The 26,372-nt window shown below is 47.0% G+C and overlaps 1 protein-coding gene across 1 annotated transcript in view; it reads right to left on the reverse strand.

Annotated features, from left to right (window-relative positions):
- The window catches only part of CCDC77 (coiled-coil domain containing 77), a 197,219-nt gene that overhangs the window by 163,662 nt on the left and 7,185 nt on the right, over positions 1 to 26,372 (reverse strand). Inside the window, 2 exon segments of the mRNA XM_030214278.1 lie at positions 6,974 to 7,046; positions 20,952 to 21,048. Coding sequence (XP_030070138.1) covers positions 6,974 to 7,046; positions 20,952 to 21,048 — 170 coding nt within the window.

Consider the following 26,372-nt stretch of genomic DNA (forward strand, 5'->3'; position numbering starts at 1 on the left):
GATCAATCCATAGACTGGTGGGATGTACCGAAGCAGTACTCACCCAGGGCGGGACATAGAAATCCCTGACCTCAACACTGAAGCTCCAAACCGGGCCTCCGCCCGTGCAGCCACAGTCAAACGGTAATGCTTGGAGAATGTATGAGCCGAAGCCCACGTTGCCGCCTTGCATATCTCTTCCAAGGAGACGGATCCGGCCTCTGCCATCGAGGCCGCCTGAGCTCTCGTGGAGTGAGCCTTCAGCTGGATAGGCGGCACCTTCCCCGCGGCCACATAAGCCGCTGCAATGGCTTCCTGGACCCATCTTGCCACTGTAGGCTTAGCAGCCTGCAGACCCTTACGAGGACCTGCAAACAGGACAAACAGATGATCCGATTTCCGGAAATCATTGGTCACCTCCAAGTATCTGATGATGACTCGTCTCACATCCAGATATTCAAGAGCGGAGTACTCCTCTGGGTAGTCCTCCCTACGAAAGGAAGGGAGACAGAGCTGCTGATTCACATGGAAGCGAGAACCAATCTTGGGCAGGAAGGAAGGCACTGTGCGAATAGTCACTCCTGCCTCAGTGCACTGCAGAAAAGGCTCTCGACATGAGAGCGCCTGGAGCTCGGAAACTCTTCTGTCTGAAGTGATAGCCACCAAAAAGACTGCTTTCAACGTCAGGTCTTTCAGAGATGCCCTCGACAAGGGTTCCAAAGGCGGCTTCTGCAATGCTCTTAGCACCAGGTTGAGATTCCACGCAGGCACCACTGAGTGCAGAGGAGGGCGCAGGTGATTAACTCCCTTGAGAAAGCGCACCACATCTGGCTGCGAAGCCAGGGAAGCACCCTTCAGGCGGCCCCTGAAGCAAGCCAGAGCCGCTACCTGGACTTTAAGGGAACTGAGCGACAGGCCTTTCTCCAGACCTTCTTGCAGGAACGCCAACACTGAAGAAATTGGAGCAGTGAAGGGAGAAAGTGAGCCTGCTTCACACCATGCTGCAAAGATACGCCAAACCCTGGCGTAAGCAGTAGAAGTAGAGCGCTTCCTCGCTCTCAGCATAGTGGCGATGACCTTGTCTGAGAAGCCCTTCTTCCTCAGACGCTGCCGCTCAATAGCCAGGCCGTAAGACCAAAGGGAGAGGGATCCTCCATCACCACGGGACCCTGATGTAACAGGCCCTGCTCCACTGACAGCCGCAGAGGATCGTCGACTGAGAGCCTGAACAAGTCCGCATACCAGGGACGTCTGGGCCAATCCGGACCCACCAGGATTACCCTGCCGGGATGCTTTGCCACCCAGTCTAGCACCCTGCCCAACATGGGCCAGGGCGGGAACACATAGAGGAGCTCTTGTGTCGGCCACTGTTGGAGAAGAGCATCTACTCCCAGGGATCGAGGGTCCCGTCCTCTGCTGAAAAAGCGCGGCACTTGGCCATTGGCCGATGACGCCATCAGATCTAGGCTCGGCTGGCCCCAGCGCTTCGTGATGTCCAAGAACGCCTGAGCAGATAGTTGCCACTCTCCGGGCTCCAAGGTATGGCGACTGAGAAAGTCCGCCTTGACATTCATGACTCCGGCAATGTGGGCCGCTGAAAGCTGCTCCAGGTTCGCTTCCGCCCACTGGCAAAGACTCATAGCCTCCTTGGCTAGAGGGGCGCTCTGGTACCTCCCTGGCGGTTGATATAGGCCACAGCCGTGGCATTGTCCGACAGGACCCGTACAGGCTTCAACACGAGTACCGGGATGAACTCCAATAACACCAAGCGAATGGCTCTGAGTTCCAGGAGGTTGATAGACCACTTGCCTCTGCAGGAGACTAGAGCCCCTGCGCTGTCCTTCCCAAGCAGAGGGCTCCCCAGTCCATCAAAGAGGCGTCTGTCGTGACGACAATCCACTCCGGGGTCACCAGAGGCAATCCTGCAGACAACTTGTCTGTCTGCGTCCACCAGCTCAGCGCCTTGCGCACTGCTGGGTCCACGGGAAGGCGCACAGCGTAATCCTCCGACATCGGAGTCCAGCGCAGCAGCAGAGATAGCTGTAGTGGTCTCATATGAGCCCTGGCCCAGGGCACTACTTCCATCGTGGCCGTCATAGAGCCCAACAGCTGCACGTAGTCCCAAGCCCGAATAGGAGAGGCTACTAGGAACTAGTCCACCTGAGCCTGAAGCTTGACAATCCGATTGTCTGGCAGGAACACTCTGCCCACTTGGGTGTCGAATCGAACTCCCAGATACCCCAGGGACTGAGTCGGGCGCAGCTGGCTCTTCTTCCAGTTGATGATCCATCCCAGGGAGCTCAAAAGAGTGCGGTCCATAGCTTTGCCGCACTCTGCATAAGAGGGGGCTTGGATCAACCAGTCGTCCAGATACGGATGGACTTGTACTCCTTCCTTTAGCAGGAAGGCCGCTATGACCCCCATTACTTTGGAAAAGGTCCGCGGAGCAGTAGCCAACCCGAAAGGGAGGGCTCTGAACTGGAAGTGTCGTCTCAGGACTGTAAAACGCAGAAAGCGTTGGAGAGGAGGCCAGATGGGAATATGCAGGTACGCTTCCTTGATGTCCAAGGAAGCCAAGAACTCTCCTGCCTTCACTGCCGCTATAACAGAGCGGAGAGTCTCCATGCGAAAGTGCCTCACTTTCCAGGCCCGATTGACCCCTTTGAGGTCGAGGATAGGCCGGACAGAACCTCCTTTCTTTGGAACCACAAAGTAAATGGAGTAACGTCCCTTGCCAATCTGATTTTTTGGCACCGGAACGACCGCACCCAGGCGGATCAGGTTGTCCAAGGTCTGCTGCACTACCACAGCTTGACCGGAGACTTGCAGGGAGAGAGTACAAACCCGTCTCTTAAGGGTTGGCAGAACTCTAGCTTGTAGCCGTCTCTGATGACTTCCAGCACCCACGCGTCTGAAGTTATAGTGGTCCACTCGCCCAGAAACGAGGACAGCCGTCCTCCAATCTGCACTGGGGCGTGGACCAAGGCCCCGTCATTGGGTACGAGACCCTGGGGGAGGACCGGAGGGAGCACCTCCGGGACGGCGGTCTCTGCGAAAGGAATGCTGCTTGGGGGAGAAATTCCTCTTGAAGGAAGAGGGGGCAGAGGAACCCGACTTGCCCGGGCGGTATGGAGGTATCGGGACGAGTACTAACCCGAGCCCTGACCTCTGGTAATTTCTTGCCCTTAGACGTGCCGAGATCGGTCACGATTTTGTCCAGCTCGACCCCAAAGAGCAGCTTGCCTTTAAAAGGCAATCTAGCCAGGCGGGATTTAGAGGCGTGGTCAGCAGACCAATGTTTCAGCCAAAGCCACCGCCGCGCAGAGACTGTCTGAGCCATGCCTTTAGCTGAGGCTCTCCAGACATCATACAGCAAGTCTGCCAAATAGGCTAAGCCCGATTCCAGGGCCGGCCAATCAGCCCTCAAGGAATGATCCGAGGGGGAAGCCCGCTGCACCATAGTCCGGCACGCCCTGGCCACATAGGAGCCGCAAACTGAGGCCTGCAAACTTAAAGCAGCTGCCTCCAAGGACGACCTTAAGGCCGCCTCCAATCTTCTGTCTTGGGCGTCCTTTAGGGCCGTGCCACCTTCCACCGGCAACGCCGTTTTCTTAGTCACCGCAGTGATTAAAGAATCCACGGTAGGCCCCAGATAGGCCTCACGTTCACTCACAGCCAAAGGATAGAGGCGGGACATAGCCCTAGCCACTTTAAGGCTCGTTTCCGGGACATCCCATTGAGCCGCAATTAAGGTGTGCATGGCATCATGCACGTGGAAGGTTCTAGGCGGGCGCTTCGTCCCCAGCATAATGGCAGAGCCAACAGGGGCTGAGGGAGAGACGTCCTCCGGAGAGGAAATCTTCAAAGTGTCCATGGCCTGTAACAACAGGTTGGGCAAATCCTCTGGGCTAAAAAGCCGCGCTGCAGAGGGGTCATCCGCTCCATCCGAGCGGGGATCTATCTCCTCCAAGGAATCCGCAAAGGATCGTTGGGAGACCTCAGACACGCTGCCCTCATCTACATCGGAGGAGACAAAAGTCCTCCAAGGCCTGGAAATCAACCCGAGGGCGTTTACCTCTGGGAACCTCAACCTCTTTATCAGAAGAGGGAGCAGGGGCAGCGTTTTGCATGAGGAAAGCCTGATGCAGCAGCAAAACAAACTCGGGGGAGAAACCCCCCAGACTGTGCACTTCCGCAGCCTGGGCAACAGCCCTAGACGCACTCTCAACCGGCGCTCGCAATAGCGGGGGAGAGACATGCTGCGCATCCAAAATGGCGTCCGGCGCGAAACTCCGTGAAGGAGCCGCGCGGGAAGAACGGCGCTTAACTTTAGCCGCTTTTGTGCCGTCGCCCAAATTAAGGGCGTTCATGGCATTAATGTCTCCAACCTCAAGGGCGGCCCCGACGAAGCCGTCCGAGCCGCGTGGCCGGCCAAGATGGCGGAGGCGAGGAGCGGGGGATGGGCGTTTATGGCGGGAAAAAACCGCCACGCCGGAGGAACGACCGGGACATTCATCGGTCACTAAACTATCACCCATCAAGGGCGAATCAGGTTGTAAAACCCCCGCATCCCCTCTAGAAGCGCTCCAGCGATCCGGGGAGCGACCCTTTGCGCCCTCGCCCTCCGACGCCATTGCCACGAGGAGAAGAATCGGGGAACCCCCTGCCCGCTATAAAAAGGTAAAATTACCTGCTTGCCGCTCCGAGCTGTAACGAACTGGTGTCCCAGTGAGTAGCTGCAATGAACGTTTAAAGAAACGTCGAATTAAATGCCTTTAAAGACGTTTAAAAATAATTTTTTTTTTTTTTTTTAAACGGAGCCAGCGGGAGGGGGGAGAAAAGGAGGGACCTGGCACCACCAGGTTTGCACTTGCTCAAAAGAGCCCTCAACCCCAGGCCTCAACAAAACCTAAGGATTAGGCTTGGAGGCCTAGCCAGAGCTGCTGCTGTGTGTGACCACCACCTGCTGAGATAGAGAACATACTGGGGAGTTTCCGGCAGCACATGACCACATATAGGGAGGCAAAAGTTTGCTCTCTATCTCCACCTGCTGGTAGATGGACACAACCCACCAGTCTATGGATTGATCAGCTTGATGATATGGAACATTCATTACATCCTGTATTTTAGAACAAGCTCTATATGTTGACAGATCCTGTTCTAAAATACTAATTGAATCTGAGATGTCCTGACCTGGATGTCTCAATTCCGATTTGTACATCTTATCTAAAACTTGCCTCTTAGTATAAGTATCTACCAACTTTATAAAATGGGATAGTGTTTTTGTCCATTCTTCTTGGTGGTATAGCTCAGGCTCGTTCAGCTTTATGTTTGTGCAGCGCTGCGTATGCCTTGTAGCCTATAGAAATGCTAAATAGTAGTAGTAGTAGTAGCTTAGCTGAGGACAGTCTGGGAATTGCAGTTTTCAATTCTTACCACAGATCTTCTACTGGATTCAGTTCTGTGCTTTAACTGGGCTACTTAAGGATATTCACTTTCTTCTTGCTGAGCCACTCCATTCTTGCCTTTGCTTTGTGCTTAGGATCATTGGTCCTACTAATAGGTTAATTTCCTTCTCAGCCCTAGACTAAAACAGGTTTTCCACCAGGATCTGCTTGTACTTTTGCACATTCATCTTTCCCTTATCTTCCTAATACCGACTTGTCCAAACTGCTACAAAAACATCCTCACAATATAATGCTGCCACCACCATGCTTTACTATAGGGATGATAAGCAGGGTGATGTGTTTTGTTTGTTTTATGCCACAATTATTGCTTAGTACTGGGATCAAGAAGTTCCACTTTGGCCTCATCAGACCACAAAATTTTCCACACACATGCAGCATCTCCCAAGTGTTTACAAACACTATGCAGCAAATTATATGGCTTTACTTTAGCAGAGGCTTCCTGCTTGCCACCCTCCAATAAAAAACATGTTTATGGAGTAATCTTGTAATTGCTGAACAGTCAACACTGTCCCCAATCTCAGCCAGAGACCTCTCTAGTCCTTTTAAAGTAAAGTAATCTTAGACCTCATAGAAACGCCCCCAGTAGATTCCTTCACACAGAGTTACCGGTTCAAGAGGAACAGCCTGACGGAGGCACTGTCTTAATGGTGCAAAACTGTTTCTACTTTACTAACATTTTCTTATAACCTCTCTTTAATCTGTCCCTTTAATTTTCTATTCCTGAGATCTTCTGGTAGCTCTATTCAGCACACGTAGGGGCTATTCTATAACATAAGTGCTAACACTTATACTCACATTACATATGTAAATGTTTAGAATAATGTAATTTATGCATGTATTTGTACACATACATAAGTACCAAAATTCCACCCAACTTACACAGTGTGTATTTGCAAAGGGGGGATGGGTAAACACATGGCCAGAGTTTTGGCAGCACTCAAACTTCCACGTGTAGCTTACAGTATGGTTTCTCCAATACTCAGGTGCTGAAACTTATACCAGCTGTATGGTTGATGTAAGTGCTCACACTTGTTGGGCTCATAGGTACCCGGTTAGGCTAACATTCTAAAAAGGAAGATAGGCAACTACATTCCTGTACAGAACAGGCTCCTACTAAGCACTCTGATATAGAACTCAACAACAGAAACAACACAATTCTCAATCCAGGAGTATTCAAATCAGTGGGGGTATTTGTGATTAGAGAGAGGAGGGGCCTATTTATTACAGGCCTTGATAAAAAGTTTTGGAAACGGAGGTAATTTGGGTTTGGTAGGACAAGGGGTGTGAACACTTATGCAATCAACTTCTTGGTTTCTTATTCTGAATTACTGTTTGAACACGTCTACAGTTCTTTCATACTGAAATATAGATTGTGTTGTATAAATTAGTAAAACAAACTCCTACTTTAAAGTATTTTTAGACAGCAGAATGTGAAAAATGTACAAGGGTTTAAATACTTTGACAAAGTACTGTATTCTTTTTCCACTGAAATCCACACATTTTCACTTTTTTTTTTTTTTTTTTACCTGTTTTGGACACTTGAGTTCCTTTTCTTTCATATGGGTCACCAGGCTGTGGTCTGCGCTGAGGAACAGTTACCTGCAAAACAAAAATACTTTTTAGAGTTTTCTAGTGTATCTCCCTTTGTAACAAATTCTGTGAAGATCAAACTTTAGAGCTTTTCTATCAAATAAAAAAGCAAACAAAATAAAACAAAAAAACAAAACACATGAGCATGGAAGTTACCAAACAGCTATTGATGAGAAAAGATATCTATCAGATAAATACACGGATGTAGCAGTGTCTTTGAAAACTTATCAATGAATTGTCCAAGTTTGAATTCTTCTGTAGTCAGTTCTTTGTCTTATTGTATTACTATGCAAATGTGGAATTTAAAATCCGTGGATGATATTCAGCAGGTGGAGGCTCATTTTGAAAACACTTAGACATACAAAGAACCATAATAATCTATGGTACTTTCTGTGTCTAAGTATTTTGGAAATAGGCCTCCATATAGTATAGAAGCAATACTAGTTAACAGCTTTAGATGATCTGTACAAATGACCACATAAAGGCCATAATGTCAAGGTCATACTATTAACTATATTGGTGCCAGACTGTGGTGGATGTTCGAGGCCTGGTGTGAACAATGAGGAATTGTTTTTTGATTGCTTACATTTTGGACTTCTGCAGGAGGGCTGCCCATAAGAACAGTCATACTGGGTCAGACCAATGGTCCATCTAGCCCAGTATCCGCTTCCAACAGTGGCCAATCCAGGATACAAGTACCTGGCAGAAACCCAATTAGTAGCAACATTCCATGCTATCAATCTCAGGGCAAGCAATTGCTTCATGTCCATCTCAATAACAGACTATAGGCTTTTCCTCCAGGAACCTACCCAAACCATTTTTAAACCCAGATATGATAACCACTGTTAGCATATCCTCCAGCAACAAGTTCCAGAGCTCAACTATTCTTTGAGTGAAAAAATATTGCCTTCTATTTGTTTTAAACGGATTTCCATTCATTGAGTGTCCCCTGGTCATTGTACTTTCTGAAAGAGTGAAAAATCATTCTACTCCACTCAGGATATCCCCTCCTCAGTCATCTCTTTTCCAAGCTGAAGAGACATAACCTCTTTAACTTTTTGTCATATGGGAGGAGTTCCATCCCCTTTATCATTTTGGTTGCTCTTCTTTGAACCTTTTCTAATTCTGCTATATCTTTTTTCAGGCAAGAGGTCTCTGGAAGGGAAGGTCCTGAGGGCAAGGATCCTTCCAGCATATCTTGTTGGCTGTAACACCTGGGAAACGTCTGAGGAAGTGGAGTGGCCTTCAGTTCACATGGTTATCCTGAGTTTGTGCAAAGAATAGCTTCCAGTAAGGTAAGAGAAAGCTAAGTGAATCTGAGAAGTAACTGTTTAACCTGTGAGAGCTGTGGGCACATGATGTCGTGCTGAGAGAGCAGACGCAAGTGGGAAGAGCTCCCGGCTCGGATCGCAAAAACTCACCCTTCTAAAACATTCTGTTGGAACCAAAAGCTGGGCTTGCAAGGCACAACCCCTTCTTAAAGAGAAGCATGAAACAGTGAAGCTGTTTGCCCGCATTTATGACTACAAAAAGGTCTCACAGGGAGAAGGAGAAGCTAGCGAGGTGCGACTCCAAGATGGCGGCAGGAGGCGAGGGAGGCCCCTCCTCGGTCAGCTCCTAATGGGTGTCTGAAATTGGCATGGAGGTAAAACAAGCTATTGATGACTCACTAGATTAAAAAAATGCAAGTAGTTTCAGACAAATTGGAGGAGTGTGGTAGCCGTATTAGTCCACTCTTAAGGTTATCAATAGAAATCAAACAAAATAAAACATTGAAAAGAAAATAAGATGACAAATTGGACAATGTCGATGGGAACCTGGAGGCCTTGGGAGTTCTCGGCTTACTGCCAGCGGGTTTCTGACCTGGAAGATCAGGTGCAACAGTTAACGACCCTGACGGCCACATTACAGGATAAACTGAAATCTCTTGAGAATAAGATGGACGAAATGGAGAATCACTCCAGAGGGAATCTGAGGCTAGTTGGTCTTCCTGAGTCTATCCTGAAGCGTCTGTTCACGCTTTCCAAAAATACTAGGACTAGAGGGCATGCGATGAAGCTACAATATAGTAAATTTAAAACGAATCGGAGAAACGTTTTCTTCTCTCAACGTGTAATTAAACTCTGGAATTCGTTGCCAGAGAATGCGGTAAAGGCGGTTGGCTTAGCGGAGTTTAAAAAAGGTTTGGACGGCTTCCTAAAGGAAAAGTCCATAGACCGTTATTAAATGGACTTGAGGAAAATCCACTATTTCTGGGATAAGCAGTATAAAATGTTTTGTACATTTTTGGGATCTTGCTGGGTATTTGTGACCTGGATTGGCCATTGTTGGAAACAGGATGCTGGGCTCAACGGACCTTTGGTCTTTCCCAGTATGGCAATACTTATGTACTTCTGTACTTATGTATTCCAGAGGTGGAGCTGAGGAAATATTTGGAGACATGGCTGATATCCGCCTTGCGGATGCAGCCAGCCCTCTGCGCATAGAACGGGCACATAGGTTGGGGCCTAAAAGATCAGCAGAGGAACGTCCACGTGTTGTAATCTGCAAGATCTTGAACTATACACATAAGATGGATGGATATTTTGAGAGTGATCAGAGTGAAAGGCCCCTTAACGTATGAGAATAAAACAATTTTGTGTTTTCAAGATTTCTCAGCCTGGGTCTCGAGCTTAAGAAAGGCGTATGCACCAGTATGGACCTTCATCAATGCCATATCCAATTTGCCCTGTTTTAGCCAGCGTGCCTCAAGGTCTTTACAGAGGGCAAAACTCACTTTTTTGATGCTCCTGAATCGGATAAAGCATTCCTCCAGGGGTTGCCTACTTCAGTCAATCCCTAATGATACAGTGCAGTAAGAGTATGTGGATTGTGTAATCTATATTGCTGATGTATGTTGCGGGCCATCACTGTGTGGACTTTTCGCGGGAGCTGTTTTGCCATGGACTGTTTAAGAACTGAGAATATTGACCTTGGGAAGGGCGTATGCACCGGATATGTGGGCCCACGCCGAGGCCATAGTTAAAGTGCCTGGACTGTTTAGAGCGTTCCTGGGCCCTCATGGAGGGCAAACAGCACTTTTTGTACTACACTTGTTTAGACTGAGTTATTATGCTAGGGTCTGCAATCTTAACCAGCTCCTAATACCAAACTGTGGAGAAAGCGTGTGTTTTATGGGGTCGCTTGACTGACGAATGGTGCTGGGCCTCAGTGGGGGCACATTTTACTGAAATGGGCCTGCAACTGCTTGACTTAGAAGTGAGGTCAGGTGGGGCCTCTATATGGGGTCCTTATGGCTGAATTATCATAGTTTATTTCTTTTTTGTATGGCTTCAACCTAGATGTCAATCGGAAGGGGTTAGGTGAGGATTTATGGGTTCTTTATAAGCCCTTTGCTCCGAAGGAGGGTTAGATATCCTTTCTTTCGTTAATAATTTTATAAGACAAGAGAATGGGAACAAGTGTGGTGGGGGGTTTATTTGGGTGTTTTTTTCGAATGAGTGCAAGTGTGCGACTGGAGGGTTGTAAATTAGAAGGGGGTGGGGAGGGTGAGTATGGGTTTTTTTTGATATGTAAGCTGAGATAATATGGTGGTTAGCTGTGTGTATGTGAGAGGGGGGAGGGTTGTTTGAATTTGAGGGGTTTGGTATGATTGATGAGGGAGAAGAGGGTTTGGGGTGGGACAGTAGGGTGAGGTCACGGAATTGATCATTTATATGTGCTGGTTAATATACAAAGGTTAGCGGTTTGTAAGTTCTAAGTATTAGTATAATGACGTTATAGACGGAACAATGTTTTCATTTGTGCACCTGCAGGGGTTTTTGGGTTTTTTTAGGATAGATATTCCTTTTCCTGGTTGTCGAGCTGGTAAAGTGAATAATTTTGCTTATACTTCATCTTGGGCTAGGATCAAGGGGGGGGGGGAGGGGGGAGGTACTCCGGGGGGGGGGGGGGGGGAAGAGTCCCACACTGACCTTTGTCCATCTGGTGTGTTGGATAGTTCAGGGCAGGGGGGGTTTGTGGAGGGCACATGGCTAAGAGGGTGGGAGTTTGGTTTTGTTTGAAGGGGTTTTATTGTGGGGGTGGGAGTTCAGGAGGTGGATTTTGGAGGGGGGTTTACTTTGTTTTGATTGAGTGGAGGGGTCCTTCTGGGAGGCGGGATATGCATGACTGGGAATTAGGTGACCATTTGCGAGGTTGTGGTTGGGAGGCCACTCGCTGAGATGGCCTCCTGACGGCTATGGATCAATGGACTTTGTTTTCCTTATATCGGATCAGATTATATGATGGGGGTTAAGTTGGTATCCTGGAATGTTAATGGGGTGTCCTCACCTATTAAAAGACAAAAAAATTCTGCAAACTCTAAATCGTCATAAAGCAGACATTGTAGCATATTTTCAAAGCACTTAGCCTTCCAAAGTTCCATAGGTTTCTATGTAACTTTGGAAGGCTAAGTGCTTTGAAAATATGCCTGATTGTGTTCCAGCAGGAAACTCACCTTTCGGCTGTTGAGCATTTGAAGTTCAAACGCTGGTGGATGGGACAGATTGCAGAGTCACCTGCTGTGAATTGTAAATCTGGACTCCTGGTGCTTGTTTGGAGGGGATTGGATTTAGTTATGCATCAGACTTGGAAGGATCCTCAGGGAAGATTTTTGCTTTTCAAGGCATCCCTTAATAAAAAGCCTTTATTATTATGTAATGTGTATGGGCCTAATGCGTATCAGGCCTCTCACCCATTTATGATCATATACAAGGTAGCGGACATGATGGACTTGCCAATTGTTATGGGAGGTGACTTTAATATGGTCTATGAGTCCTCTTTGGATAGATCCCGGGAGGTAGAGAGGGGTGGGAGTTCATCAGATAGGGGTATCCCACTACTGTGTTCGGGTCTGGACCTTCTAGATGTTTGGCGAGCTTTACACCCTTCGGATCGAGATTATGCACACCTTTCGAGGGCTCATGGCTCGCAGTCTAGAATTGATTATTGGCTTCTTTCCACTGGGCTGATTTCACAAGTGTTGGAGGCTGGGATTGGCCCCTACAGTGTATCAGACCATGCCTTTGTGTGGTGTTCCTTGGAGTTTGGGGACTCTGGAGATCAACAATTTGTTTGGCGTTTTCCACAGAAGTTATATTGGGATCCCCTGTTTAGAGAACAGTTACTGAAGAAGTGGGCAAATTATCAGTTCCATAACGAGGAGTTTAGGCATCGGCCGCTTTTGTACTGGGAGGCAGCTAAATCAGTATTGCGAGGGGGGATTTTGGACTATTCTTCTTTTCAGCAGAAATCTAGAGACAGGGAGATTCTACGATTAGAAAAACAGCTAATTAAGGTAAGAATCCAGTATGGACAGAGTCCAACTGCCCACGTCCATAACTCTTTGATTGCGCTTCAGACAACTCTGAATGAACTTCTGCATGAAAGGGCGATGAAATCAGTGAAGTATTACAAATATCAACTCTTCCTCCATGGGAATAAATCGGGAAAGCTCATGTCTAATTTGATCAAACAGTCAGGGGGATAGTGTATTATCGCTCAGATAGAAAAGAAAGATGGCTCATTAGTACAAACTGACCGGGAAATAGCAACAGTCTTTAGTCAATATTACCAACAGTTGTATGGGCGTCCGCAGGAGATACCTACGGATGGAGATTTAAAGAACCTGGACTTACCAAGGTTGAATGAGAGGGAGGTAAATAAACTTAACATGCCCATAACAGAAGAGGAGATGACTCTGGTAATTCAGCAGGAGATTTAAAGAACCTGGACTTACCAAGGTTGAATGAGAGGAAGGTAAATAAACTTAACATGCCCATAACAGAAGAGGAGATGACTCTGGTAATTCAGCAGAGTGCCTTGTATAAAGCCCCAGGTCCAGATGGCTTTAGAGCTGAATTTTATAAACTTTTATCACCTTCAATTATTCCAACCTTGCAATCTTACTTTGCGCAGTTCGTGGCGGAGGGATGCCCCAGCTTACATGTTAGACCTTATTGGCTTACCACCCAGGAATGCTAAAAGATTAGCACGCACATTCCTGAATCTTCACTTCCCCAGCTGTAAAGGACTAAAATACAGATTAACACATGCGTCCAGCTTTTCCTACTTGAGAACGCAGCTGTGGAATGCATTGCCATTTGACCTGAAAACAGTTTACGACCTAATCAACTTTCGTAAATCACTGAAGACTTATCTCTTCAACAAGGTATACCACAATGATCCATAATAGGAACTGTAACACATTACTATTTACCTGATATTTTTTATTTTTATTTTAGTTACATTTGTACCCCGCGCTTTCCCACTCATGGCAGGCTCAATGTGGCTTACGTATACAGGTACTTATTTCTACCTGGGGCAATGGAGGGTTAAGTGACTTGCCCAGAGTCACAAGGAGCTGTGTGGGAATCGAACTCAGTTCCTCAGTTCCCCAGGACCAGAGTCCACCACCCTAACCACTAGGCCACTCCACCCTATACCTGATTGCTTAATTTTATTATGTTATCCATGTTCTTTGTAATATCAATTGTATCTTTTACTCTGAATTGGCGAATGCCATGACGGAACATTGTAAGCCACATTGAGCCTGCAAATAGGTGGGCAAATGCGGGATACAAATGAAATAAATAAATAAACCCTTCCACAGTCACTCCAATTGGCTCAGACAATGTTACTGCTAAAACCTAGGAGGGATCCGGTAAAGCCTTCTTCGTATAGGCCTATCTCCCTTTCGAACACGGAAACCAAATTATTCGCGAAAATCTTGGCCAATTGGTTGAGTAAGGTGCTTCCGAAGTTGACTTCGGAACAGCAAGTAGGGTTCATTACAGGGCGCACAGTAACACACAATATGCGTAAACTTCTCATTTCTATGGAGCGAGTGGAAAAGATAACTGCTCCATCCTTGTTGGTCAGCTTTGATGCACAGAAGGCATTTGATGGGGTTTACTGGGAGTTTCTCTTTACTGTCCTGCGAATGGATTTTCGGGCTTCTTTTTGGAGGCGCTTCAAGCGTTTTATAGCTCCCCCCGTGCAACGATCCAGGTAAATGCTGATCTATCTTCGGAGTTCGAGATACACCGAGGCACTAGGCAGGGCTGCCCTTTATCGCTCATGCTTTTTCTATTATCTACGGATCCCTTGATCAGGGATATAATGGGGAACCCTAACATTAAGGGAGTAAGAATAGGTCCTCATGATTTCAAGATCTCAGGGGCATGGGGACTTTTCGGGTTTCAGTTTGAATTTAGATAAATCTATAGCGATGCCTACTACGTCATCTGTTCGAGAGAATTGGGTGGGCTCCTTTCCGTTGCAATGGCAATCTACTTCATTTCGGTATCTAGGTATTCAATTGCCTCGCAGCACGGGGATGCTTTATAAGGCAAATGTAACAGTTTTGTTGGATCACTGTAAGACTGTTCTATCTAAATGGCAACACTTTCCTCTTTCGATTCATGGTAGAATTCAATTACTTGCTGTGGTATTATTCTCGAAATGGTTGTATATCCTCCAAGTATTACCAATTAAGTTATTAAAACGTGATCTTAAGGCCTTACAGAGGATGCTATCCTATTTTTGCTGGGGGGACCGGAAACCGAGGATGCCCTTCAAGCAGTTAATTGGTTCTTGGAAATATGGAGATCTGGGTCTCCCCAACTTATCATTGTATAATTATGCATGCTTACTTCGTCATTTGGGGGATTGGGTTTTGGAAGAACAAGGTTACACTCCAAGAGAATATGAGGAGGCATTTTACTCTCCCTGGCATGTTAACTCTCTCCTGCATTGCCCCTCGAGATCCCTCCCGCTGTGGTTGAGGAACAGTGTGTTACTCAGATCGTTGAATCTGACTTGGCGACTAGGAGGTCAGCCTGACATTTCAGACCAGCTTCCGATTGGAGGCAATATGCAGTTCTCTCCAGGGAGGAAGAACGCTAGCTTCACTCGTTGGGTGACCATGGGAGTTTTTTTGTTGCAACACGTTCTAGACTCTGAGGGTAGGTTGTTCTCCTGGGAGGCCTTATTAACGGAAGGGGTTGCAGAGATGCGGGATTTGATGGCTTATCTTCAATTACGTCATTATGTACTTTCTTTGGATCAGGTGGCCCTTGTTCTATCCTTGGGTGTATGGTTGCAGGCATTCTTTGATAAATTTCAGGATGGGGGGGTCTATCCATTTCTGGGTTGCACAAAGCATTTCAGTTGAGCTCCCAAACTCAGACGTATGATGACTTTACTGCTAGGTGGGATCAGGATTTGGGGAGGTCAGGTATTGCCATAGAGCCTGTAAAGCTTATCAAACGGATCCCTGAGATCTCAGTGAGCACTGAGTTGAGAGTGTGTCAATTTCGGACTCTACATAGGGCATATTTTATTCAAGAACGAATGTTTAAGATAGGGGCGATAGAGTCCCCGGTCTGTCAGAAATTTGAACAAGGGCCTAACTCATTTTTCCATGCCTTTTGGGAATGCCGGAGAGTGAAGGTCTTTTGGAGAGCTGTTTTAAATTACTGGGGGAGGCTATTGGGCTGCGACTTACCGTTTTCTACTGCAGCTGTATTATTGGATAATTATGAAATCTTTCACATCCGCAATTGGTCACAAATACTGTTTCTTCGGAAAGCTGGGGTTCTGGCCAAGAAAGTGATCCTCGGGGTTTGGGTTGGGGAGGAAGCTCCATCCTTTTGGGCATGGAGAAATCGATTGCATGCCTTGATGCTTCTAGAGCGACAATATGCTAGGCAAACCCCTAAAAGATTAAAAGTTTTTCATGCAGTATGGGATGTATATGTTGAGTCCTTTCCGCATAGGGCCAGGAGTCTGCTCTTGAATTCTCTTTAGTTTGATGGCTGACTTCGTGAGGGTCGAGATGCTCCATTGCAACATCAGGAACGTTAGAGCCTGTCGGGTGGGGAGGCCTTAAATCGCGCGTGTCCCGTCCTGGTTGGAATTCCTCCCTCCCCCCCTTTTTTTTCTTTCTTTCCTGGAGGGTTGAAGGGGGGTTTGGGGGGGCTTGAATTGTTTGTTTAAAAAAACTTGATGATGGTTTTCAGTCGGTAACAAATGTTGAAGTTTCTCAAATTGATTGTATGTAATCAGATGTTACGCTATTTAACGTATGGTTTGTATTGAATGTGTCATCAATAAAAATTGTTGAATACTAAAACCTGTGCGAGCTGTGTCTGGGATAAGATACAGAGACCCTGATTCATGAAGAAAAACAGTGTATGGTGAGTGTGAAACCTATTGGGGATGAAGTACAAGGGCTGTATCTGAAAGACTTTATTGAGAGTGCAGAACCCGTGAAGAAACAAGCCTGTTTATTTTTCCCTTTGTACAGAAATAAAAGCTTTCCTTTTAACCTTTCCACTACCCCCAGTCTGTATTTTATGAGGAGTCCAAGCCTTCTGGTCACTCACGCGACCAAAAGACACCAAATTATCATGCCAAGGGCTGTAGACTAAGAGAAGGAAGTGATTTAAGCCTGCTAAAGAAACCGGTACTATATCTAGTCTATTAGTATTTTAGTAAAAAAAAAAAAAATCTGATTTATTTTCTTTTTCTGTTTATTTAGGTTGACTCACTGATACAGATGCCCTATCAAGAGTACAGTGATGCCCATTCTAATAGATTTTATTTATTAGAATTTATTTACTGCCTTTTTGAAAGAATTCACTCAAGGTGGTGTACAGTAAGAATAAATCAAACGTAAGTAATAGACAATTATAGCAGTAAAAAAATATGCAAGTAACAATACAAAGATTGGCATAATAAACTACTTATGTCAACATGATATGTAATAAAACATTTTAATTGACAGCATATGGTATAAACAAAGACGAAACATATATATAGGTAAGAGAGTAAAGAGTTAGAAAATAAGGTGACTAATTAAAAAAAAAAGTTGCACATGAGGTCAGAGAGATGATTACGTTATCTCTGCTAGGGTAGGAGTGGATAAACATGTTGTGAAGAAACAGTGTTTTTTTTGTTACATTTGTATCCCGCGCTTTCCCACTCATGGCAGGCTCAATGCAGCTTACATATTGTATATAGGTACTTAAGCATGTAAAATGTATTTGATATTTTCCTGCATTATGCTTGAAGTGTATTTCTCCTATTTGGCCAGCAGATGGTGCATGTTTATGCTTAAAGCAGAGGACTGACTTATCTTCCTTTATCTGGCACACAGATAATAAGAAGTGTCTGTAGTGATGCAGTCAGTTTTTATTTGAAACTTGACTGTTCTGGGGGGCTCTGATTGGCATGGAATTTTTGAAAATTATCCAGCAAGTGCTGACTGTTGCTTCAGTCCTAGCCAGGAAGGAAAGAGAGACATCTCTTTGCTGAGGCTCTGTTAACAGTTATATGTCCTGACCTTCCCAGGTACTATTTAGACAGTATATAGATGTTTAGTTAGTGTTATCATTGATCCATATTTTAGTTACCTGTTACTGTATGCTAATTTCACTTTTTTTTGTTCATTGCTCCAGTGTGAGGAAACACATTTGTTTGTTCGTTCTGCCTGTCTGAACTGATCAAGAATCCTGATCGTTTGTGTGTTGGGTCTGTGAGTGCTTTCTGTGAACTGTGGGACCACTGAGAGTGTGGCTCCAGTAACCTAGAAATCACTGGGGATAATTTGAGAGTGGGAGACTCGACCAGAGGAGGTTGTAACCCAGTCAGTGGGAGGAGGGTGAAAGTGTAGAGCACAAGCAGCAGGTGCAGGCTGACCTGAGCTGTGCAGGGGATAGATCCTCTAAGTGGCCGTGGGGTAACCCCAGGCAGGTGGCTAGGCTTTTCGTGACACATGTCCTGGTGTGTGTATGAGAGAGACTAAGAAGTTAGTTACTTCTTCCATTACAGGCCTGGTTGAAGAGCCAAGCTGCTTCCTGAAGTACATATAGTCTTGTGTTAAGCAGAGCCTTTCAGGGAGGGCATTCCAGAGTACGGGGGCTACTCCAGAAAGGGCTCGCTTGCGGGTATCACATTGTGTAATGCCTTTTGGAAAGGGTGTGGTTAGGGACATCCCTTGGTAGGACCCCTTGGTAGGACCTTAGTGTCCTTGGAGGTGTTTAGAGGGTCATCTCAAGTACTCGGGACCATTTCCTTGGCCTTGATGAGACATAATTTTTAATTTAGCCCTGTATTGTACTGGTAGCTAATTAAGTTTTTGCAAAAATGGTGTGTTAGACCCTTCTTAAAAAGAAATTTTACTGTGCTCTAGTGAAAGAGCCCCTTATATGCTTTTCCCCTAACTTCTCACCCACTCTTCTTTTTCTTTAAGTATTATATCATTAAAATGGAGGAATAGCTTAATGTGGTAGCCAAGACTAAGAGGCCCTTTTACTAAAGCTTAATGCTCACAAATGAAATTAGTGTGCACTATATGCTGCACATTCTATTTTATACATATGGGCCACATGCTACTTAATGCATGCTAATGTCCATTAGCATGTACTAAGCTTTTGTAAAAGGACCCCTAAAATGTATTGCTTTAAAAAAGAATCTTATTTTTCCTATCAAAGACACTGAGGCTCATTTTCAAAGCACTTGGACTTACAAAGTTCCACAGGTTTCTATGGAACTTTGGAAGGCTAAGTGCTTTGAAAATATGCCATATGTAACTTTGTAAGTCTAAGTGCTTTGAAAATACACCTACATATTAGATCACAAACCTTCCTGGGAACCAACTCCAGCATCAAATAGTTTGGCAAATGGACTATTATTTTAGGACAAATGGCTAATTTTCCCCAATTCTAAAATACTTTATATTTTTTGGGGACCAACTTGAATGTTTATCATAGGGCACTCTGCCTATTACAGAAATATATAATCTTCATTTACTACAAAAAAAAAGAGCAAATCTGCTACTACTTTGCTGGCGGATGATGAAGACAGAGGGGAAGATCAATGGTTGCGTGGAAGGGATTCTGGAAAACACCCAAGGAGCTTTATTGGCTCTCATCAGCTCCAAGAAGGTCGATCCCAACTGGCACCATCTAGATGACAAACACCCATGTTCTGTTTGTCCAAGGAGAAATAACAATTCAAATAGATACTTTCAATACTTTTTTCCCCCAAATATGGTTATGATTTGATTAATGCTTGTTTCTTATGTTACATTTTGATCCCCCGAGGACATTTAAAGGGTGGAATATAAATATTTTAAATTAGGGGTAGGCATTTAGTGCACTATTAATTTGATCAATTTTTTATTTTATTTTAATTAGGATTAAATGTTTTAATCATGATCAAAATTTGTAACTCCTGTCTGTTGTACAACATTGCTTTCCGCCTCTCTACCTTGGCTTAACATAGGAGAGGGAAGGCATCGGTGTCAGTTGCAAATAGCATGTGAGAATCGCTGCCAGAGACCCTATGAAGAGCCAGATAAATGTTAAGATAAGTGTGTGGGGGAGGGGGGAATGCTGGACCTATGTGCTGAGGGACAGGGATAGCAGGAGCAGGAGAAGAGAGAAATGGGTATCTGTGTGTCTGGGATAACAGGTTTAACAGCAGAAGGGGAGACACTTGGATGTATTTACAGGGGAAGGATGCCACAAGAGAAAGGAAGGTAACTGTATGGAGGGGAGTGGGAGCAATGTGCTGAGGGAAGAAGTGTGTGTATACAACTTTTCATTATATTCAGCAGGTTTAAAAAATTTCCATGCAGTAGGAATTTGCTAGTACCAAGCCATCCAGCCCAGAGGTGCGATTACTTATATGATTAGCACGTTGTGCAGGATAATCAGCCACCTTGAGCATTTGTTCAAAAAAATGTTTGGGTCAACCTTAAACAAAATTGAAAAGCATGTGCCCAAAATGCATGCTGTGATTAAGTGAGATCAACCATTCGATTAACATTTTTAAATTGCGCAGTTGATTGCAATTGAAAATTTTAATCACTGCCCGCTCCTATTTTAAATAAAATTGTGATCTAATAAAATTTAAATTAGAAAGTTTAGGGTGATAGCAGATAAAGTTTTTTGTTGCTGCCCTCCCTCCAAATCTTCACTATATGGATAGTGATAAGGTGATTATCTTTTACTCTGGAACTACCCATACAGACTTTGAATATCTACAGAGAAGGCAATTATACTTTTACAGAATAATTTTATAACAGGGCATCAAGAATGAGAGCGTTACGAAAGCACCTATTTAGGCCCTATTTTATAAAGAATAGTAGACTCCTACCTTTCTTTATAAAATACTAGTAAAAGTAGCATGCATGACTATCTTAAACATCTATGCCAATATTTGTCAAGTTTGTGGGTAAGTTGTAATATTTCATTTCCTACACCAGTACTTATGTGCTCTGTCCATACTTCGCCCAAACTCTACCCCTGTATGTGCCCATCAGCAAATTACGAGCCATTGTGTCATATCATGTACTTTTCAACTAGTGCTTACTCTCTTAGGAGGCGATGTCTCTAGGTTTGCACATATCATGACAGTAATGAACCGCATTCCTTAGGCCAAGGTAATTGGAGTATGATCTGTCTCTCTCAAAACTACTGCTAATGCTTGTCATAGTACTTGCATTGTGCCAAAGAGGGCATCCCTCTGGAGTTCATAAAATGTAATATGTATCAGTAAAGGGTCATTTATATTGCTATATCCATGGATAAATGATTAAAATAAGCAGTGAAGTATGTGCTCACTTTGGAGTATAAAGTGTGTAATCCTTTATAGAATTATACTGGCCACAGGTAAACATACAACTTCCTTTTAACACTGACCATATGTTCTTAGATGTTGCCCTACTAGTAAGGCTTCCTTCACCATCAAATCCTCTATTGTCTTTCTCTGTCCCTTAAATGTTTGCATTATCAATCTCCTTAGTGAACACTCAGAATGAATACAGACATCCTAAGCTCACTTTCATGAATACATATTCCATACCTTATCTGGAGGCTCCCTAAAAAAGTAGGTCATTTCACCAGTATCATTTCCCACAAGGGCCAACAGTTGTTGAATCTTCTTTCTGTCCTCCAGCTCCCTGTAAATCACGAACAGGATCAAAATGCTATATTGAAGAATAAAAAACAAGCTCAACTAGATACTGGCACATGTTCTCTCACAACCTCAAAAGGACTATAGGCCAAGCCAGGGTTGCTAACTGCAGAGTCTCTGCTCCTGGCCCACCTACTCCCAGTTCTTATTTGTCTTCAAATTAAGACCCCGCTTAAAGCCAAGACTAGTAAAGCCACTTGGCAACCCTAGGCCAAACCTTCCATGCTTCCTGTACCACAAACAACCCTGCAGAGCTTCAGTAATAAAGCTAATCTGCTAAGGTAATGCATTTACTCTACATCTTAGTCAGTTTGGGAAACTAAGGTAAAATTATGTATCATACCTGATAATTTTCTTTCCATTAATCATAGCTGATCAATCCATAGACTGGTGGGTTGTGTCCATCTACCAGCAGGTGGAGATAGAGAGCAAACTTTTGCCTCCCTATATGTGGTCATGTGCTGCCGGAAACTCCTCAGTATGTCGATATCAAAGCTCCATCCGCAGGACTCAGCACTTAGAGAATTACACCCACGAAGGGACACTCTGCCCAGCTCACCACCGCCGAAACGGGGGAGGGGAATTAACCCAGCTCATCCCCACACAAGTGGGGGAGGGGAATCCGTCCAGCTCATCCCCGCGGAGCGGGGGAGGGACACCACACCCGCCGATGCGGGGGGATCTGGCTTATCCTGCAACCGCAACCGCGGGAGGAGCTGACTGACCCTAACACCGCCAAAGCGGGAGGGGTACAAAGCTGCCCTACAGCCGCACGAAGCGGGAGGGAGTGCCGGCAGAATTTAAATCTCAATCCAGCCCCGTAAAACGGAGGGGAGAGGAATGCAGCAGCTCACTGTAACACAAACTCGTCTCAACTCTTGAAGAATCCAAGTGAAAAAACTTGAACACGAAGTCTTTCTGAAGTAACTGAAGACTAAACTTGAACCTGAAATGCAACCAGAATAAAAACAGTACAGATATCTGGGAGGGGCTATGGATTGATCAGCTATGATTAATGGAAAGAAAATTATCAGGTATGATACATAATTTTACCTTCCATATCATCAAGCTGATCAATCCATAGACTGGTGGGATGTACCGAAGCAGTACTCACCCAGGGCGGGACATTGAAATCCCTGACCTCAACACTGAAGCTCCAAACCGGGCCTCCGCCCGTGCAGCCACAGTCAAACGGTAATGCTTGGAGAATGTATGAGCCGAAGCCCAAGTTGCCGCCTTGCATATCTCTTCCAAGGAGACGGACCCGGCCTCTGCCATCGAGGCCGCCTGAGCTCTAGTGGAGTGAGCCTTCAGCTGGATAGGCGGCACCTTCCCCACGGCCACATAAGCCGCTGCAATGGCTTCCTTGACCCATCTTGCCACTGTAGGCTTAGCAGCCTGCAGACCCTTACGAGGACCTGCAAACAGGACAAACAGATGATCCGATTTCCGGAACTCATTGGTCACTTCCAAGTATCTGATGATGACTCGTCTCACATCCAGAAATTTAAGAGCAGAGTACTCCTCTGGGTAGTCCTCCCTACGAAAGGAAGGGAGACAGAGCTGCTGATTCACATGGAAGCGAGAAACAATCTTGGGCAGGAAGGAAGGCACTGTGCGAATAGTCACTCCTGCCTCAGTGAACTGCAGAAAGGGCTCTCGACATGAGAGCGCCTGGAGCTCGGAAACTCTTCTGGCTGAAGTGATAGCCACCAAAAAGACTGCTTTCAACGTCAGGTCTTTCAGAGATGCCCTCGACAAGGGTTCAAAAGGCGGCTTCTGCAATGCTCTTAGCACCAGGTTGAGATTCCACGCAGGCACCACTGAGTGCAGAGGAGGGCGCAGGTGATTAACTCCCTTGAGAAAGTGCACCACATCTGGCTGCGAAGCCAGGGAAGCACCCTTCAGGCGGCCCCTGAAGCAAGCCAGAGCCGCTACCTGGACTTTAAGGGAACTGAGCGACAGGCCTTTCTCCAGACCTTCTTGCAGGAACGCCAACACTGAAGAAATTGGAGCAGTGAAGGGAGAAAGTGAGCCTGCTTCACACCACGCCAAACCCTGGCGTAAGCAGTAGAAGTAGAGCGCTTCCTCGCTCTCAGCATAGTGGCGATGACCTTGTCTGAGAAGCCCTTCTTTCTCAGACGCTGCCGCTCAATAGCCAGGCCGTAAGACCAAAGGGGGAGGGATCCTCCATCACCACGGGACCCTGATGTAACAGGCCCTGCTCCACTGGCAGCCGCAGAGGATCGTCGACTGAGAGCCTGATCAAGTCCGCATACCAGGGACGTCTGGGCCAATCCGGACCCACCAGGATTACCCTGCCGGGATGCTTTGCCACCCGGTCTAGCACCCTGCCCAACCTGGGCCAGGGCGGGAACACATAGAGAAGCTCTTGAGGCGGCCACTGTTGGAGAAGAGCATCTACTCCCAGGGATCGAGGGTCCCGTCCTCTGCTGAAAAAGCGCGGCACTTGGCAATTGGCCGATGACGCCATCAGATCTAGGCTCGGCTGGCCCCAGCGCTTCGTGATGTCCAAGAACGCCTGAGCAGATAGCTGTCACTCTCCGGGCTCCAAGGTATGGCAACTGAGAAAGTCCGCCTTGACATTCATGACTCCGGCAATGTGGGCCGCTGACAGCTGCTCCAGGTTCGCTTCTGCCCACTGGCATAGATTCATAGCCTCCTTGGCTAGAGGGGCGCTCTTGGTACCTCCCTGGCGGTTGACATAGGCCACAGCCGTGGCATTGTCCGACAGGACCCGTACCGGCTTCAACACCAGTACCGGGATGAACTCCAAAAGCGCCAACCGAATGGCTCTGAGTTCCAGGAGGTTGATAGACCACTTTGCCTCTGCAGGAGACCAGAGCCCCTGCGCTGTCCTTCCCAAGCAGTGGGCTCCCCAGCCCGACAAAGAGGCGTCCGTCGTGACGACAATCCACTCCGGGGTCACCAGAGGCATTCCTGCAGACAACTTGTCTGTCTGCATCCACCAGCTCAGTGCCTTGCGCACTGCTGGGTCCAAGGGAAGGCGCACAGCATAATCCTCCGACATCGGAGTCCAGCGCTGCAGCAGAGATTGTTGTAGTGGTCTCATATGAGCCCTGGCCCAGGGCACTACTTCCATCGTGGCCGTCATAGAGCCCAACAGCTACACATAGTCCCAAGCCCGAAGAGGAGAGGCTACTAGGAACTGGTCCACCTGAGCCTGAAGCTTGACAATCCGATTGTCTAGCAGGAACACTCTGCCCACTTGGGTGTCGAATCGAACTCCCAGATACTCCAGGGACTGAGTCGGACGCAGCTGGCTTTTCTCCCAGTTGATGATCCATCCCAGGGAGCTCAAAAGAGCAACTACCTGGTCCACAGCTTTGCCGCACTCTGCATAAGAGGGGGCTCGGATCAACCAGTCGTCCAGATAAGGATGGACTTGTACTCCTTCCTTTCGCAGGAAGGCCGCGATGACCACCATTACTTTGGAAAAGGTCCGCGGAGCAGTAGCCAACCCGAACGAGAGGGCTCTGAACTGGAAGTGTCGGCCCAGGACTGCAAAACGCAGAAAGCGTTGATGAGGAGGCCAGATGGGAATATGCAAGTACGCTTCCTTGATGTCCAAGGATGCCAGGTACTCCCCTGCCTTCACTGCCGCTATAACAGAGCGGAGAGTCTCCATGCGAAAGTGCCGCACTTTCAAGGCCCGATTGACCCCTTTGAGGTCGAGGATAGGCCGGACAGAACCTCCTTTCTTTGGTACCACAAAGCAAATGGAGTAACGCCCCTTGCCAAGCTGACTTTCTGGCACCGGAACGACCGCACCCAGGCGGATCAGATTGTCCAAAGTCTGCTGCACTGCCACAGCTTTGACCGGAGACTTGCAGGGAGAGAGTACAAACCCGTCTTTTAAGGGTCGGCAGAACTCTAGCTTGTAGCCGTCTCTGATGACTTTCAGCACCCAAGCGTCTGAAGTTATTGTGGTCCACTCGCCCAGAAACGAGGACAGCCGTCCTCCAATCTGCACTGGGGCGTGGACCAAGGCCCCGTCATTGGGTACGAGACCCTGGGGGAGGACCGGAGGGAGCACCTCCGGGACGGCGGTCTCTGCGAAAGGAATGCTGCTTGGGGGAAAAATTCCTCTTAAAGGAAGAGGGGGCAGAGGAACCCGACCTGCCCGGGCGGTACCGACGGGCTTCCTGAAACCGTCCTCTGGAGGTACCGGGACGAGTACTAGCCCGAGCCCTGACCTCTGGTAACTTCTTGCTCTTAGACGTGCCGAGATCGGTCACGATTTTGTCCAGCTCGACCCCAAAGAGCAGCTTGCCTTTGAAAGGCAATCTAGCCAGGCGGGATTTAGAGGCGTGGTCAGCAGACCAATGTTTCAGCCAAAGCCACCGCCGCGCAGAGATTGTCTGAGCCATGCCTTTAGCTGAGGCCCTCAAGACATCATACAGCAAGTCTGCCAAATAGGCTAAGCCCGATTCCAGGGCCGGCCAATCAGCCCTCAAGGAATGATCCGAGGGGGAAGCCCGCTGCACCATAGTCAGGCACGCCCTGGCCACATAGGAGCCGCAAACTGAGGCCTGCAAACTTAAAGCAGCCGCCTCAAAGGACGACCTTAAGGCCGCCTCCAATCTTCTGTCTTGGGCGTCCTTTAGGGCCGTGCCACCTTCCACCGGCAACGCCGTTTTCTTAGTCACCGCAGTGATTAAAGAATCCACGGTAGGCCACAGATAGGCCTCACGCTCACTTTCAGTCAAAGGATAGAGGCGGGACATAGCCCTAGCCACTTTAAGGCTCGCTTCAGGGACATCCCATTGAGCCGAAATTAAGGTGTGCATGGCATCATGCACGTGGAAGGTTCTAGGCGGGCGCTTCGTCCCCAGCATAATGGCAGAGCCAACAGGGGCTGAGGGAGAGACGTCCTCCGGAGAGGAAATCTTCAAAGTGTCCATGGCCTGTATCAACAGGTTGGGCAAATCCTCTGAGCTAAAAAGCCGCGCTGCAGAGGGGTCATCCGCTCCATCCGAGCGGGGATCCGTCTCCTCCAAGGAATCCGCAAAGGACCGTTGGGAGAACTCAGATACGCTGCCCTCATCTACATCGGAGGAGACAAAGTCCTCCAAGGCCTGGGAATCAACCCGAGGGCGTTTACCTCTGGAAACCTCAACCTCTTTACCAGACGAGGGAGCAGGGGCAGCGTTTTGCATAAGGAAGGCCTGATGCAGCAGCAAAACAAACTTGGGGGAGAAGCCCCCCAGACTGTGCACTTCCGCAGCCTGGGCTACAGCCCTAGACGCACCCTCAACTGGCGCTCGC

The sequence above is a fragment of the Microcaecilia unicolor genome, chromosome 9, assembly GCF_901765095.1.
Source record: "Microcaecilia unicolor chromosome 9, aMicUni1.1, whole genome shotgun sequence".
In the NCBI taxonomy this organism is placed as follows: Eukaryota; Metazoa; Chordata; class Amphibia; order Gymnophiona; family Siphonopidae; genus Microcaecilia; species Microcaecilia unicolor.